Below are 14,636 nucleotides of genomic sequence, written 5' to 3' on the forward strand. Positions count from 1 at the left end.
TATGATATCACATTCAAAAGGTAGCTAAAACCTGTTGTTCTTTTCCTCCACAATATAACAAAGATACACCCTTTCCTCTGTTACTCGACTGCTAAAACTCTGACTCAGGCCCTCATTCTCTCCCGTCTTGATTACTGTAACCTCCTGCCTCTCACCTGTCTCCCCTACAATCTATCCTAAATGCTGCTGCCAGAATCACTCTACTCTTTCCTAGATCTGTCTCAGCGTCTCCCCTCATGAAATCCCTCTCCTGGCTTCCGATCAAATCCCGCATCTCACACTCCATTCTTCTCCTCACTTTTAAAGCTTTACACTCTTCTGCCCCTCCTTACATCTCAGCCCTAATTTCTCGCTCTTCACCATCCCGACTCTTGCATTCTGCTCAAGGATACCTTCTCTCTACCCCCTTTGTATCCAAAGCCCTCTTCCGCCTTAAACCTTTCTCACCGACTGCCCCTCATCTCTGGAAGGCCCTTCCCCTCAGTACCCGACTAGCACCCTCTCGATCCACCTTTAAGACCCACCTGCTTAAGGAAGCATATGAGTAGCTCCGTGGCTAATACTATACACCTCATACATAAACCTTGGCCCCTTACAGATGCATTTCCCAGAACGCCCTCCTATTGTCTCTATACATTCTTCCTACCAACCAATTAGATTGTAAGCTCTTCGGAGCAGGGACTTCTTTTCCTAAATGTTACTTTTATGTCTGAAGCACTTATTCCCATTATGTGATATTTATATTATTTGTTATTTATATGATTGTTGCGTGTATTCCTGCTGTGACGCGCTATGTACATTAATGACGCTATATACTGTAAATAAAGACGTACTGTAGATGGACGTTCACAGAGGTACACAATTTGGAGACGTTTATAAGGTGAAATTATAATAAGGCTTTATTGTGCCTTTTCCTTTTCATCGGAAAATCCATCCAAACATAGGGGGGGGGGGAACAAAGCTTCCATTCACTTGGGAGTATTTCTAGTGAAATCCTATGCAATTAGTTCACATCTCCATTAGTTAAGCATTTCTCCCAACCCCAAACATATAGCATGAAATAAGCAGATATTAGCAGTCTCTTAAAAATAAAAGTCTTATCTGTTTCTGGGAGGGAAAATCTTCTCACTTCCTGGTTCAGCTTCAGGTGTAGTATTTTTCCCTGTGTCTTGAAATCAGCTCTGCTGTGCAGAGCTCAAGACTGGTCAGCTCCAGAGATCTGGGTTTCTTTTGGTCAGTCTCTCCTGGGACTCAAGCACCTCTGCTCTGTCTCTCCAAAGGTCAGCTCTCAGTCAGAGCTAAAGAGAGTCACTTCCTGTCTCAAAGGCAGGCTTTTTGTAAACAATCTAATCAGGCAGGTGGTGTTTAGTAATTAACTACCACACTGCTAGATTAAAGGAACATTACTGAACAGGGATAAGTCCCAAGATACACGTACATATATGACGGGTCCTCTCATTGTGGAGTAAAGTATCTTCTTGTTGTGATGTCATGGGTCCTCTTGTTGTGGTGTGATGGGTCCCCTCGATGTGATATGATGGGCTCCCTCATAGTGGTGTGATGGGTCCTCTCATTGTGACAGGTCCCCTCATGGTGATGTGACAGGTCCCCTCATTGTTGTCTGATGGATCCTCTCATTATGGTGTGATCATTTCTTTCATTGTGATGGGTTACCTCGTGATGATGTGATGGGTTCCCGTAATGTGATGTGACTCCTCCTTGGGCCTTCTCCCAAGACATTGCATGCACAGTTAAAGATAATAAGCCCATAATATATATTATCTGTAACTGTGCATGCAATGTCTTGTATATAATGTATACCCTGTTCATTTATGTAACTGTATTTGTAACCATGTATTATTTGTTTTACTCTGTGCCCAGGACATACTTGAAAACGAGAGGTAACTCTCACTGTATTACTTCCTGGTAAAATATTTTTTTAAATAAATAAATAAATGTACACGCCCATAGGAGTGACATAACATGACTCCCTTCCATGTGTCCTTCTCTCTCACCACAGTGCAGCATTTACATGTAACACATGTCTTCATCCCACAGGCGGTCACACGTGTCCCCCTCTTATCGCAGGACCCACTCTTTGTGAGGTCTCGGGGTAGTAAATGGCCATTCTGCCCCCTGGAATCCGCGTACTCTTATCATTCTCCAGGGACCAGTGGTGAGTACAGCATGGCGTTGGGTCTCTCTTACTGTTAAAGGTGTCTCTTTTTGTTCTAGGGGTCTCTGTCTGTGGGGGTCTATTTTTGTTTGGGGGGTCTCACTGATTGGGGGTCTTTTCCTGTAGTAGGGGTCTCCCTCTCAGTCAGGGAGATCTGTCTCTCTGTTGAGAGGGTCTCTGAGTGTGGGGGTCTCTATATTAGGACTGGGTCTCTCTGTGGTAGGGGTCTTTCTCTCTGTTTGGGGTGTGTCTTACTGTTAGAGGGGTCTCTCTCACTTTTAGAGTCTCTTTGTAGTATCGGTCTCTCTCTCTCTGGGATCTCTCTTTGTTGGGGTGGCTCTATTACTGTTAGAGGGGTCTCACTCTGTTGTAGGGGTATTTCTCTGTTGAATGGGTTTGCCTCTCAGTTCTCTCTGAGTTTTGGGTCTCTTATTGAGATGGGGGTCTCCCACTCTGTGGGAGTGTCTCTATCTCTGAAAAGACCTGCTCACTCTCACTGAAATGTAGCAGGTTTATGATGAGTCTGCCAGAACTTCCCATTAAAATGCTATTTTTCAGCCCAGTTCCCAGTCCTAGTTCCCATGTGCTGACACTGCAGGATCTGATACCTTCTATGGGACCAACATTAGGGTCCTTCATGGATGGCATTAAACGGGCAATGGATGGAAGGGAAGTAAACATAATTATGCCCCTTTAAAAAGCATTAGTAAGACCACACCTTGAATATGGAGTACAGTTTTGGGCACCACTCCTTAGAAAAGACATTATGGAACTAGAGAGAGTGCAGAGAAGAGCCACCAAATTAATAAAGGGGATGGACAATCTAACTTATGAGGAGAGACTAGCTAAATTAGATTTATTTACATTAGAAAAGAGGCGTCTAAGAGGGGATATGATAATTATATACAAGTATATTCAGGGACAATACAAGGAGCTTTCAAAAGAACTATTCATCCCACGGGCAGTACAAAGGACTCGGGGCCATCCCTTAAGGTTGGAGGAAAGGAAATTTCACCAGCAACAAAGGAAAGGGTTCTTTACAGTAAGGGCAGTTAAAATGTGGAATTCATTACCCATGGAGACTGTGATGGCAGATACAATAGATTTGTTCAAAAAAAGGTTGGACATCTTTTTAGATGGGAATGGTATACAGGATATACCAAATAAGTATACATGGGAAGGATGCTGATCCAGGGATTAATCCCATTGCCAATTCTTGGAGTCAGGATGGAATTTATTTTTCCCCTTAATGGGGTTTTTGTTTGCCTTCCTCTGGATCAATAAGTAAGTATAGATATAGGATAAAGTATCTATTGTCTAAATTTAGCATAGGTTGAACTTGATGGACGTACGTCTTTTTTCAACCTTATCTACTATGTAATTATGTAACTATGTATATAGCTTTCCAAACCTTTGTCTCTTCTTCACATCTGCAGAGCTTTCCAGACCTCACAGGTCTCTTCTTCACATGTAAAGAGCCTTCAAACCTCACAGGTCTCTTCTTCACACGTGCAGAGCATTTCTATGCTCACAGGTCTCTTCTTCACACGTGCAGAGCTTTCCCAAACTCACAGGTCTCTTCTTCACATGTACAGAGCTTTCCAAACCTCACAGGTCTCTTCTTCACATGTGCAGAGCTTTCCCAACCTCACAGGTCTCTTCTTCACATGTACAGAGCTTTCCAAACCTCACAGGTCTCTTCTTCACATGCACAGAGCTTTCCCAACATCACAGGTCTCTTCTTCACATGTACAGATCTGTCCAAACCTCTCAGAGCTTTCTTTCATGTGTTTGTCTTGGGTTATGTTTCATGCCTCTGTTTCTGATCCAGTTTATTTTGGGTTCAGGTTCCGGGCTTTCGTTCTGGTCCTCACCTACCTGCTGTACTGCAGCTTTCACCTGTCCAGGAAACCGATCAGCATCGTCAAGGTGAGGGGGAAAGGCGAGGGGGGAATAGAGGGTGAGCAAGAGGAGAAGGAAAGATTGAGAGAGATTTCGGGAGCGAGGGTGTGTGAGACTCAAGGGGTGTTTGTAATAACCCGCAGCACCTGGGGTCCTGAGATCTGATCGCTAACATTATGAGGTTCATTACATGTCCCTGAGGGTCTCCCTACCTCAGAGGTTTCTCTCCGTGCTTCTCTCTCTTCACTTCCCAGCCTTGTTTCTCAGGTCTCCTCCCCTTCCTCCGCTTTATCCCCCCTCTCTCCTCTTTCCCCAGCTTGCTGGTGCTTTTATCTCTCTCTGGAAGTGGGACATATTATCTGGTTTTAGCTCACAGGACATGCGATACCGCAAGGGGGGAACCCGGGAGCGAAGGGGAAACCCGGGAGCGAAGGGGGCACCCGGGAGCGAAGGGGGGAACCCGGGAGCGAAGGGAGGAACCCGGGAGCGAAGGGAGGAACCCGGGAGCGAAGTGGGGAACCCGGGAGCGAAGGGGGAACCCGGGAGCGAAGGGGGAACCCGGGAGCGAAGGGGGGAACCCGGGAGCGAAGGGAGGAACCCGGGAGCGAAGGGGGGAACCCGGGAGCGAAGGGGGAACCCGGGAGCGAAGGGGGAACCCGGGAGCGAAGGGGGAACCCGGGAGCGAAGGGGGAACCTGGGAGCGAAGGGGGAACCCGGGAGCGAAGGGGGAACCTGGGAGCGAAGGGGGAACCCGGGAGCGAAGGGGGGAACCCGGGAGCGAAGGGGGGAACCCGGGAGCGAAGGGGGGAACCTGGGAGCGAAGGGGGAACCCGGGAGCGAAGGGGGAACCCGGGAGCGAAGGGGGAACCCGGGAGCGAAGGGGGAACCCGGGAGCAAAGGGGGGAACCCGGGAGCAAAGGGGGAACCCGGGAGCGAAGGGGGGAACCCGGGAGCGAAGGGAGGAACCCGGGAGCGAAGGGAGGAACCCGGGAGCGAAGGGAGGAACCCGGGAGCGAAGGGGGGAACCCGGGAGCAAAGGGGGAACCCGGGAGCGAAGGGGGAACCCGGGAGCGAAGGGAGGAACCCGGGAGCGAAGGGAGGAACCCGGGAGCGAAGGGGGAACCCGGGAGCGAAGGGGGGAACCCGGGAGCGAAGGGGGGAACCCGGGAGCGAAGGGGGGAACCCGGGAGCGAAGGAGGGAACCCGGGAGCGAAGGGAGGAACCCGGGAGCGAAGGGGGGAACCCGGGAGCGAAGGAGGGAACCCGGGAGCGAAGGGGGAACCCGGGAGCGAAGGGGGGAACCCGGGAGCGAAGGAGGGAACCCGGGAGCGAAGGGGGGAACCCGGGAGCGAAGGGGGAACCCGGGAGCGAAGGGAGGAACCCGGGAGCGAAGGGGGGAACCCGGGAGCGAAGGGGGAACCCGGGAGCGAAGGGGGGAACCCGGGAGCGAAGGGGGAACCCGGGAGCGAAGGGGGGAACCCGGGAGCGAAGGGGGAACCCGGGAGCGAAGGGGGGAACCCGGGAGCGAAGGGGGAACCCGGGAGCGAAGGGGGGAACCCGGGAGCGAAGGGAGGAACCCGGGAGCGAAGGGGGGAACCCGGGAGCGAAGGGGGGAACCCGGGAGCGAGAGGGAACATTGAGAGGGGGAGGCACAGGGAGTTAGGGGGGCAAAAATTGGGAGAAAGTGGGAGCACATTGAGAGTGAGGGGGAGCACACAGAGTAAATGGGAGACACATGAATAGGAGAGCAGCGGGAGATACAATGTTACAGACAGACAGGGTCACAGAGCAGCGGAGATACAATGTTACAGACAGACAGGGTCACAGAGCAGCGGAGATACAATGTTACAGACAGACAGGGTCACAGAGCAGCGGAGATACATTGTTACAGACAGACAGGGTCACAGAGCAGCGGGAGATACAATGTTACAGACAGACAGGGTCACAGAGCAGCGGGAGATACAATGTTACAGACAGACAGGGTCACAGAGCAGCGGAGATACATTGTTACAGACAGACAGGGTCACAGAGCAGCGGGAGATACAATGTTACAGACAGACAGGGTCACAGAGCAGCGGGAGATACAATGTTACAGACAGACAGGGTCACAGAGCAGCGGGAGATACAATGTTACAGACAAACAGGGTCACAGAGCAGTGGGAGATACAATGTTACAGACAGACAGGGTCACAGAGCAGCGGAGATACAATGTTACAGACAGACAGGGTCACAGAGCAGTGGAGATACAATGTTACAGACAGACAGGGTCACAGAGCAGCGGAGATACAATGTTACAGACAGGGTCACAGAGCAGCGGAGATACAATGTTACAGACAGGGTCACAGAGCAGCGGAGATACAATGTTACAGACAGGGTCACAGAGCAGCGGAGATACAATGTTACAGACAGGTTCACAGAGCAGCGGGAGATACAATGTTACAGACAGACAGGGTCACAGAGCAGCGGAGATACAATGTTACAGACAGGTTCACAGAGCAGCGGGAGATACAATGTTACAGACAGACAGGGTCACAGAGCAGCGGGAGATACAATGTTACAGACAGGTTCACAGAGCAGCGGGAGATACAATGTTACAGACAGACAGGGTAACAGAGCAGCGGAGATACAATGTTACAGACAGACAGGGTCACAGAGCAGCGGACATACAATGTTACAGACAGACAGGGTCACAGAGCAGCGGGAGATACAATGTTACAGACAGACAGGGTCACAGAGCAGCGGGAGATACAATGTTACAGACAAGGTCACAGAGCAGCGGAGATACAATGTTACAGACAGGGTCACAGAGCAGCGGGAGATACAATGTTACAGACAGGGTCACAGAGCAGCGGAGATACAATGTTACAGACAGGGTCACAGAGCAGCAGAGATACAATGTTACAGACAGACAGGGTCACAGAGCAGCGGAGATACAATGTTACAGACAGACAGGGTCACAGAGCAGCGGAGATACAATGTTACAGACAGACAGGGTCACAGAGCAGCAGAGATACAATGTTACAGACAGACAGGGTCACAGAGCAGCGGAGATACAATGTTACAGACAGGGTCACAGAGCAGCGGAGATACAATGTTACAGACAGGGTCACAGAGCAGCGGAGATACAATGTTACAGACAGACAGGGTCACAGAGCAGCGGAGATACAATGTTACAGACAGACAGGGTCACAGAGCAGCGGGAGATACAATGTTACAGACAGGGTCGCAGAGCAGCGGAGATACAATGTTACAGACAGACAGGGTCACAGAGCAGCGGAGATACAATGTTACAGACAGACAGGGTCACAGAGCAGCGGGAGATACAATGTTACAGACACGGTCACAGAGCAGCGGGAGATACAATGTTACAGACAGGGTCACAGAGCAGCGGAGATACAATGTTACAGACAGGGTCACAGAGCAGCGGAGATACAATGTTACAGACAGACAGGGTCACTGAGCAGCGGAGATACAATGTTACAGACAGGGTCACAGAGCAGCGGGAGATACAATGTTACAGACAGACAGGGTCACAGATCAGCGGGAGATACAATGTTACAGACAGACAGGGTCACAGAGCAGTGGGAGATACAATGTTACAGACAGGGTCACAGAGCAGCGGGAGATACAATGTTACAGACAGACAGGGTCACAGAGCAGCGGAGATACAATGTTACAGACAGGGTCACAGAGCAGCGGGAGATACAATGTTACAGACAGGGTCACAGAGCAGCGGAGATACAATGTTACAGACAGACAGGGTCACAGAGCAGCGGAGATACAATGTTACAGACAGGGTCACAGAGCAGCGGGAGATACAATGTTACAGACAGACAGGGTCACAGAGCAGTGGGAGATACAATGTTACAGACAGGGTCACAGAGCAGCGGGAGATACAATGTTACAGACAGACAGGGTCACAGAGCAGCGGGAGATACAATGTTACAGACAGGGTCACAGAGCAGCGGAGATACAATGTTACAGACAGACAGGGTCACAGAGCAGCGGGAGATACAATGTTACAGACAGACAGGGTCACAGAGCAGCGGAGATACAATGTTACAGACAGACAGGGTCACAGAGCAGTGGAGATACAATGTTACAGACAGGGTCACAGAGCAGCGGGAGATACAATGTTACAGACAGACAGGGTCACAGAGCAGCGGGAGATACAATGTTACAGACAGACAGGGTCACAGAGCAGCGGGAGATACAATGTTACAGACAGACAGGGTCACAGAGCAGCGGGAGATACAATGTTACAGACAGACAGGGTCACAGAGCAGCGGAGATACAATGTTACAGAAAGGGTCACAGAGCAGCGGGAGATACAATGTTACAGACAGACAGGGTCACAGAGCAGCGGGAGATACAATGTTACAGACAGGGTCCCAGAGCAGCGGAGATACAATGTTATAGACAGACAGGGTCACAGAGCAGCGGGAGATACAATGTTACAGACAGACAGGGTCACAGAGCAGCGGGAGATACAATGTTACAGACAGACAGGGTCACAGAGCAGCGGAGATACAATGTTACAGACAGACAGGGTCACAGAGCAGTGGAGATACAATGTTACAGACAGGGTCACAGAGCAGCGGGAGATACAATGTTACAGACAGACAGGGTCACAGAGCAGCGGGAGATACAATGTTACAGACAGACAGGGTCACAGAGCAGCGGAGATACAATGTTACAGACAGACAGGGTCACAGAGCAGTGGAGATACAATGTTACAGACAGGGTCACAGAGCAGCGGATATACAATGTTACAGACAGACAGGGTCACAGAGCTGCGGGAGATACAATGTTACAGACAGACAGGGTCACAGAGCAGCGGAGATACAATGTTACAGACAGGGTCACAGAGCAGCGGAGATACAATGTTACAGACAGACAGGGTCACAGAGCAGCGGGAGATACAATGTTACAGACAGGGTCACAGAGCAGCGGGAGATACAATGTTACAGACAGACAGGGTCACAGAGCAGCGGGAGATACAATGTTACAGACAGGGTCCCAGAGCAGCGGAGATACAATGTTATAGACAGACAGGGTCACAGAGCAGCGGGAGATACAATGTTACAGACAGACAGGGTCACAGAGCAGCGGAGATACAATGTTACAGACAGACAGGGTCACAGAGCAGCGGAGATACAATGTTACAGACAGACAGGGTCACAGAGCAGTGGAGATACAATGTTACAGACAGGGTCACAGAGCAGCGGATATACAATGTTACAGACAGACAGGGTCACAGAGCTGTGGGAGATACAATGTTACAGACAGAAAGGGTCACAGAGCAGCGGAGATACAATGTTACAGACAGGGTCACAGAGCAGTGGAGATACAATGTTACAGGCAGGGTCACAGAGAAGCGGAGATACAATGTTACAGACAGACAGGGTCACAGAGCAGCGGGAGATACAATGTTACAGACAGGGTCACAGAGCAGCGGGAGATACAATGTTACAGACAGACAGGGTCACAGAGCAGCGGGAGATACAATGTTACAGACAGGGTCCCAGAGCAGCGGAGATACAATGTTATAGACAGACAGGGTCACAGAGCAGCGGGAGATACAATGTTACAGACAGACAGGGTCACAGAGCAGCGGGAGATACAATGTTACAGACAGACAGGGTCACAGAGCAGCGGAGATACAATGTTACAGACAGACAGGGTCACAGAGCAGTGGAGATACAATGTTACAGACAGGGTCACAGAGCAGCGGGAGATACAATGTTACAGACAGACAGGGTCACAGAGCAGCGGGAGATACAATGTTACAGACAGACAGGGTCACAGAGCAGCGGAGATACAATGTTACAGACAGACAGGGTCACAGAGCAGTGGAGATACAATGTTACAGACAGGGTCACAGAGCAGCGGATATACAATGTTACAGACAGACAGGGTCACAGAGCTGCGGGAGATACAATGTTACAGACAGACAGGGTCACAGAGCAGCGGAGATACAATGTTACAGACAGGGTCACAGAGCAGTGGAGATACAATGTTACAGGCAGGGTCACAGAGCAGCGGAGATACAATGTTACAGACAGGGTCACAGAGCAGCGGAGATACAATGTTACAGACAGACAGGGTCACAGAGCAGCGGGAGATACAATGTTACAGACAGACAGGATCACAGAGCAGCGGGAGATACAATGTTACAGACAGACAGGGTCACGGAGCAGTGGGAGATACAATGTTACAGACAGGGTCACAGAGCAGCGGGAGATACAATGTTACAGACATTGTCACAGAGCAGCAGGAGATACAATGTTACAGACAGACAGGGTCACAGAGCAGCAGAGATACAATGTTACAGACAGACAGGGTCACAGAGCAGCGGGAGATACAATGTTACAGACAGACAGGGTCACAGAGCAGCAGAGATACAATGTTACAGACAGACAGGGTCAGAGAGCAGCGGGAGATACAATGTTACAGACAGGGTCACAGAGCAGCGGGAGATACAATGTTACAGACAGACAGGGTAACAGAGCAGCAGAGATACAATGTTACAGACAGACAGGGTCACAGAGCAGCGGGAGATACAATATTACAGACAGGGTCACAGAGCAGCGGAGATACAATGTTACAGACAGACAGGGTCACAGTGCAGCGGGAGATACAATGTTACAGACAGGGTCACAGAGCAGCGGAGATACAATGTTACAGACAGGGTCACAGATCAGCGGAGATACAATGTTACAGAGAGGGTCACAGAGCAGCGGAGATACATTGTTACAGACAGACAAGGTCACAGAGCAGCGGAGATACAATGTTACAGACAGACACTGAAGGTACGATGGGAGAGGTAAGAGGAGATCCAGGATAGAACTTTGTTCCGAATACCAAGAGTATGGAGAATGTGAAGGAGAAGAGGATGGTTCATGGTGCCAAATGCTGCAGAGAGGTTGAGTAATATGAGCAGAGTGTAATGACCTCTGTCTTTGGCAGCATGGAGGTCATTAGTTATTTTAGTGAGGTCTGTTTCAGTCGAGTGAGCAGTGCGGAAGCCAGATTGTAGATGGTCTAGGAGAGAATGGGTGTTGAGAAAATGGAGCAAGCGAGAGAATACAAGATGTTCAAGGAGTTTAGAGGCAAAAGGCAGGTGGGAGATAGGTCGATAGTTAGAAAGACAGGTAGGGTCAAGCTTGCTGTTTTTGAGTAATGGTATAACGGTTGCATGCTTGAAGGAGGATGGAAAGGTACCAGAGTACAGGGAGGAGGTAAAAATCTGTGAGCGTAGGGATTACAGTAGGAGCAAGAGTTTTTAGGAGATGGGAGGGAATGGGGTCAAGAGGGCAAGTGGTAGAGGGAGAAGAGGAGATCAACAGCGACGCATCCTCCTCTGAGACAGTGGAAAAAGAGTCAAGGAAGGCAGGAGGAGAGTTAGGAAGAGGTGTAGGATGGGAAGAAGAAACAGAGGGGATGTTCTGACGTATGGATTCCACCTTTTCCTTAAAATAGTCAGCAAAGTTCTGAGGTGAGATGGAGGAAGAAGAAGATTCAGCTGAGGGTGGTTTGAGTAGGGAGTCAAAGACAGAGAAGAGTCAGCGTGGGTTAGACGTGTGTGTGTTGATTAATGAAGAAAAGTAGGTTTGTTTAGCCTGAGAGAGGGCAGAGTTGAAACAGGATAGCATAAATTTGTAGCAAAGGAAGTCTGCGAGAGTGTGAGATTTCCTCCAGAGGTGTTCAGAGGAACGAGTGGAGGAACGCAGCATGCGCGTGTGGGAATTTAGTCAGGGTCTGGGGTTAGAAGGGCGAGGACGGCAGAGAGAAAGCGGGACATGTAGATCGAGAGAGGAGGATAAGGCAGAGCTGTAGTTCCTGACCAGGTTGTCAGGGTCTGTAGCAGAGCTGAGAGAGGAGAGGGAGGAGCGGAAAGCGGAATCAAAGGCTGGTAGGTTAATAGAGCGCAGGTCTCTGCAGAACCGAGGGATAGATGGAGGGGGAGAAGAGAAAGAGAAGGAGAAGAAGGAGGAGGAGAAGGAGGAGAGAGAGAGAGATGGTCAGAGAGAGGAAAGGGGGAAATGGAGAAATCAGAGAGAGAGAAGTTCTTAGTGAAAACCAGGTCTAGGTAGTGGCCATCCTTGTGGGTGCTGGCTGCAGTCCACTGTTGTAGGCCAAAAGAAGAGATTAGAGAAAGAAAGCGGGAAGCTCAAGGGAGAGAGGGGTCATCAATGTGGTAGTTGAAGTCCCCAAGGAGAAGAACAGGGAGTCTGAGGAGAGAACGAAAGAAAGCTAGAATTCAAAGTGAGAGAGAAAGGCAGAAGGGGGGTGAGTAGAGGTAGGTGGGCGATAGATGACCGCCATGTGGACAGGGAGAGGACAGAAAATCTGGACAGTGTGAGACTCAAAGAAGGAAAACGCAAGGGAGGGAGGAATAGGAAGGGTTCGGTAACGACAGAGAGAGGAGAGCAGGAGCCCCACACCTCCACCCCTGCCATCAGGGCGCAGAGTGTGGGAGAAGGAAAGGCCACCATAGGAGAGGGCAGCTTCCAGAGCAGAGTCAGACTGAGTGAGCCAGGTCTCAGTTATAGCAAAGAGAAGCAGGGAGTGAGAGAGAAAGAAGTCATGCACAGAGAGGAACTTGTTAGAAAGGGAGCGAGCATTCCAAAGGGCACAGGAGAAAGGGAGAGAGGAGGGAGGGTGGCAGGGGATGGGTATGAGGTTGGAGGGGTTGACACCAGAAGGAGTAGAAGTTGCATTTGGCAGGCAAGGACGAGAGCATGTAGGAATAAGACAGGGACCAGGACTGGGAGAGATATCCCCAGAAGCAAGGAGGAGAAGCATGGACAGAAAGAGGATGTGTAAGGAGGATTTGTAGGGGTGTGTTTTAGTGCAGGGGGTATAGCTGTGTGGTGTCAGAGGATGCAGGTAAGAAAGGAGTTCATGTGAACTGAGAAGTGGGGAAGGAAGGAGAGATGGAGATATTTTATTTATTTATTTATTTATAAAATATGTTACCAGGAAGTAATACATTGAGAGTTACCTCTCGTTTTCAAGTATGTCCTGGGCACAGAGTAAAACAAAATAATACATGGTTACAAATACAGTTACATAAATGAACAAGGTATACATTATATACAAGACATTGCATGCACAGTTAAAGAAAATATATATTATGAGCATATGAAACAGTTACAGACCAGATTAAAGTGTGAGACAGCCTTAGATTTGAAAGAACTTAAGCTGGTGGTGGATATGAGAGTCTCTGGTAGGTTGTTCCAGTTTTGGGGTGCATGGAAGGAGAAGGAGGAACGTCCGGATACTTTGTTGAGTCTTGGGACCATGAATCGTCTTTTGGAGTCTGATCTCAGGTGATAGGTACTGCATGTGGTAGGGGTGAGGAGCTTGTTCAGGTAGCTGGGTAGCTTGCCCAGAAAGTATTTGAGGGTGAGACAGGAAAGGTGAACTTTGCGTCTAGACTCTAGTGATGACCAATCTAGTTCTTTGAGCATTTCGCAGTGATGTGTGTTGTAGTTGCATTGGAGAACAAAACAACAAATTGAATTGTAGAGGGTGTCAAGTTTGCTAAGGTGGGTTTGAGGAGCCGAGCCATATACTATGTCTCCATAGTCAATAATTGGCATTAGCATCTGCTGTGCAATATGCTTTGTGACCAGGAGACTTAGGGAGGATTTGTTCCTGTAAAGTACCCCTAGTTTGGCATAGGTCTTGGTTGTCAGGGTATCAATGTGCATCCCGAATGTTAAGTGGGAGTCAAACTGTAAGGTTAAAAACTGTATCTGTCAGCTATGTTCTTTTCAGGGCCTGAATAGGTTAAAACAGCCAAGCTTTATTTTCGCAAAAAGACTAGATGGTAAAAGTATTTCAGCTTTAGACCAGCTGTCCCAGGATATCTATTACATAAGAAACAAGATTATAAGAAACAAGACCTCTAGTCTTGTTTCTGACCCCATTAGTAGTTATTGACCTTTGATCCATATTTCTACTAATTTAGGCCAGATGATATATGTCATTTTAGATGTATGATCTATACATGGGAACTGAATTTGTAACAGATGTATGAAATTGACACACGATGTATTGTCCTTGTCTTGGGTATAAAAGAACTGCCTTGATGACATATTAAACAGAGGAAAGAAATCATTGTGCATTGTGTGCATTGAATCTTTGCTTCTCCGAGCTCGACTATCATATCTGAGACCAGAAGCATATAGCAGCTGCGTGATGAATCTCCCCGGGTCGAGTAGAAGAAGTTGCCTGCTCTAAGGTCTGGTCAGGTAGACTGGACCTAACACAAACCATAAGCCCAGGTATTTAAAACTAGTGACAGGTGTTAGGGTGGTTTTAGCGTTGGTTCTAATCAGGAGCTCAGTCACTGGAAGCTTTACAAATTTAGTCTTGGTCCCAAATACCATTGTTACCGTCTTGTCAGTGTTTAAAAACAGTTTGTTTTGGGAAATCCAGTTTTCGAGTCTCAAAAAGTCAGACTGAAGTATGTGTTGAAGGTCAGAGAGGCTATGGCTGTGTGCATATAGGATTGTGTCATCTGCATACATGTGTATTGAGGCTTCCT

At 48.9% G+C, this 14,636-nt stretch overlaps 1 protein-coding gene across 4 annotated transcripts in view; it reads left to right on the forward strand.

Moving 5' to 3' along the window:
* LOC142473313 (glucose-6-phosphate exchanger SLC37A1-like) overlaps positions 1-14,636 on the forward strand; it is a 181,407-nt gene that overhangs the window by 8,982 nt on the left and 157,789 nt on the right. For all 4 annotated transcript variants that reach the window (XM_075580513.1, XM_075580511.1, XM_075580510.1 and 1 more), the window contains 2 exons: positions 2,059-2,176; positions 4,024-4,105. In XM_075580513.1, coding sequence (XP_075436628.1) covers positions 2,121-2,176; positions 4,024-4,105 — 138 coding nt within the window. In that variant the 5' untranslated portion in view covers positions 2,059-2,120. The remainder of the gene's footprint in view (positions 1-2,058; positions 2,177-4,023; positions 4,106-14,636) is intronic.

The sequence above is a fragment of the Ascaphus truei genome, assembly GCF_040206685.1.
Source record: "Ascaphus truei isolate aAscTru1 chromosome 3 unlocalized genomic scaffold, aAscTru1.hap1 SUPER_3_unloc_1, whole genome shotgun sequence".
In the NCBI taxonomy this organism is placed as follows: Eukaryota; Metazoa; Chordata; class Amphibia; order Anura; family Ascaphidae; genus Ascaphus; species Ascaphus truei.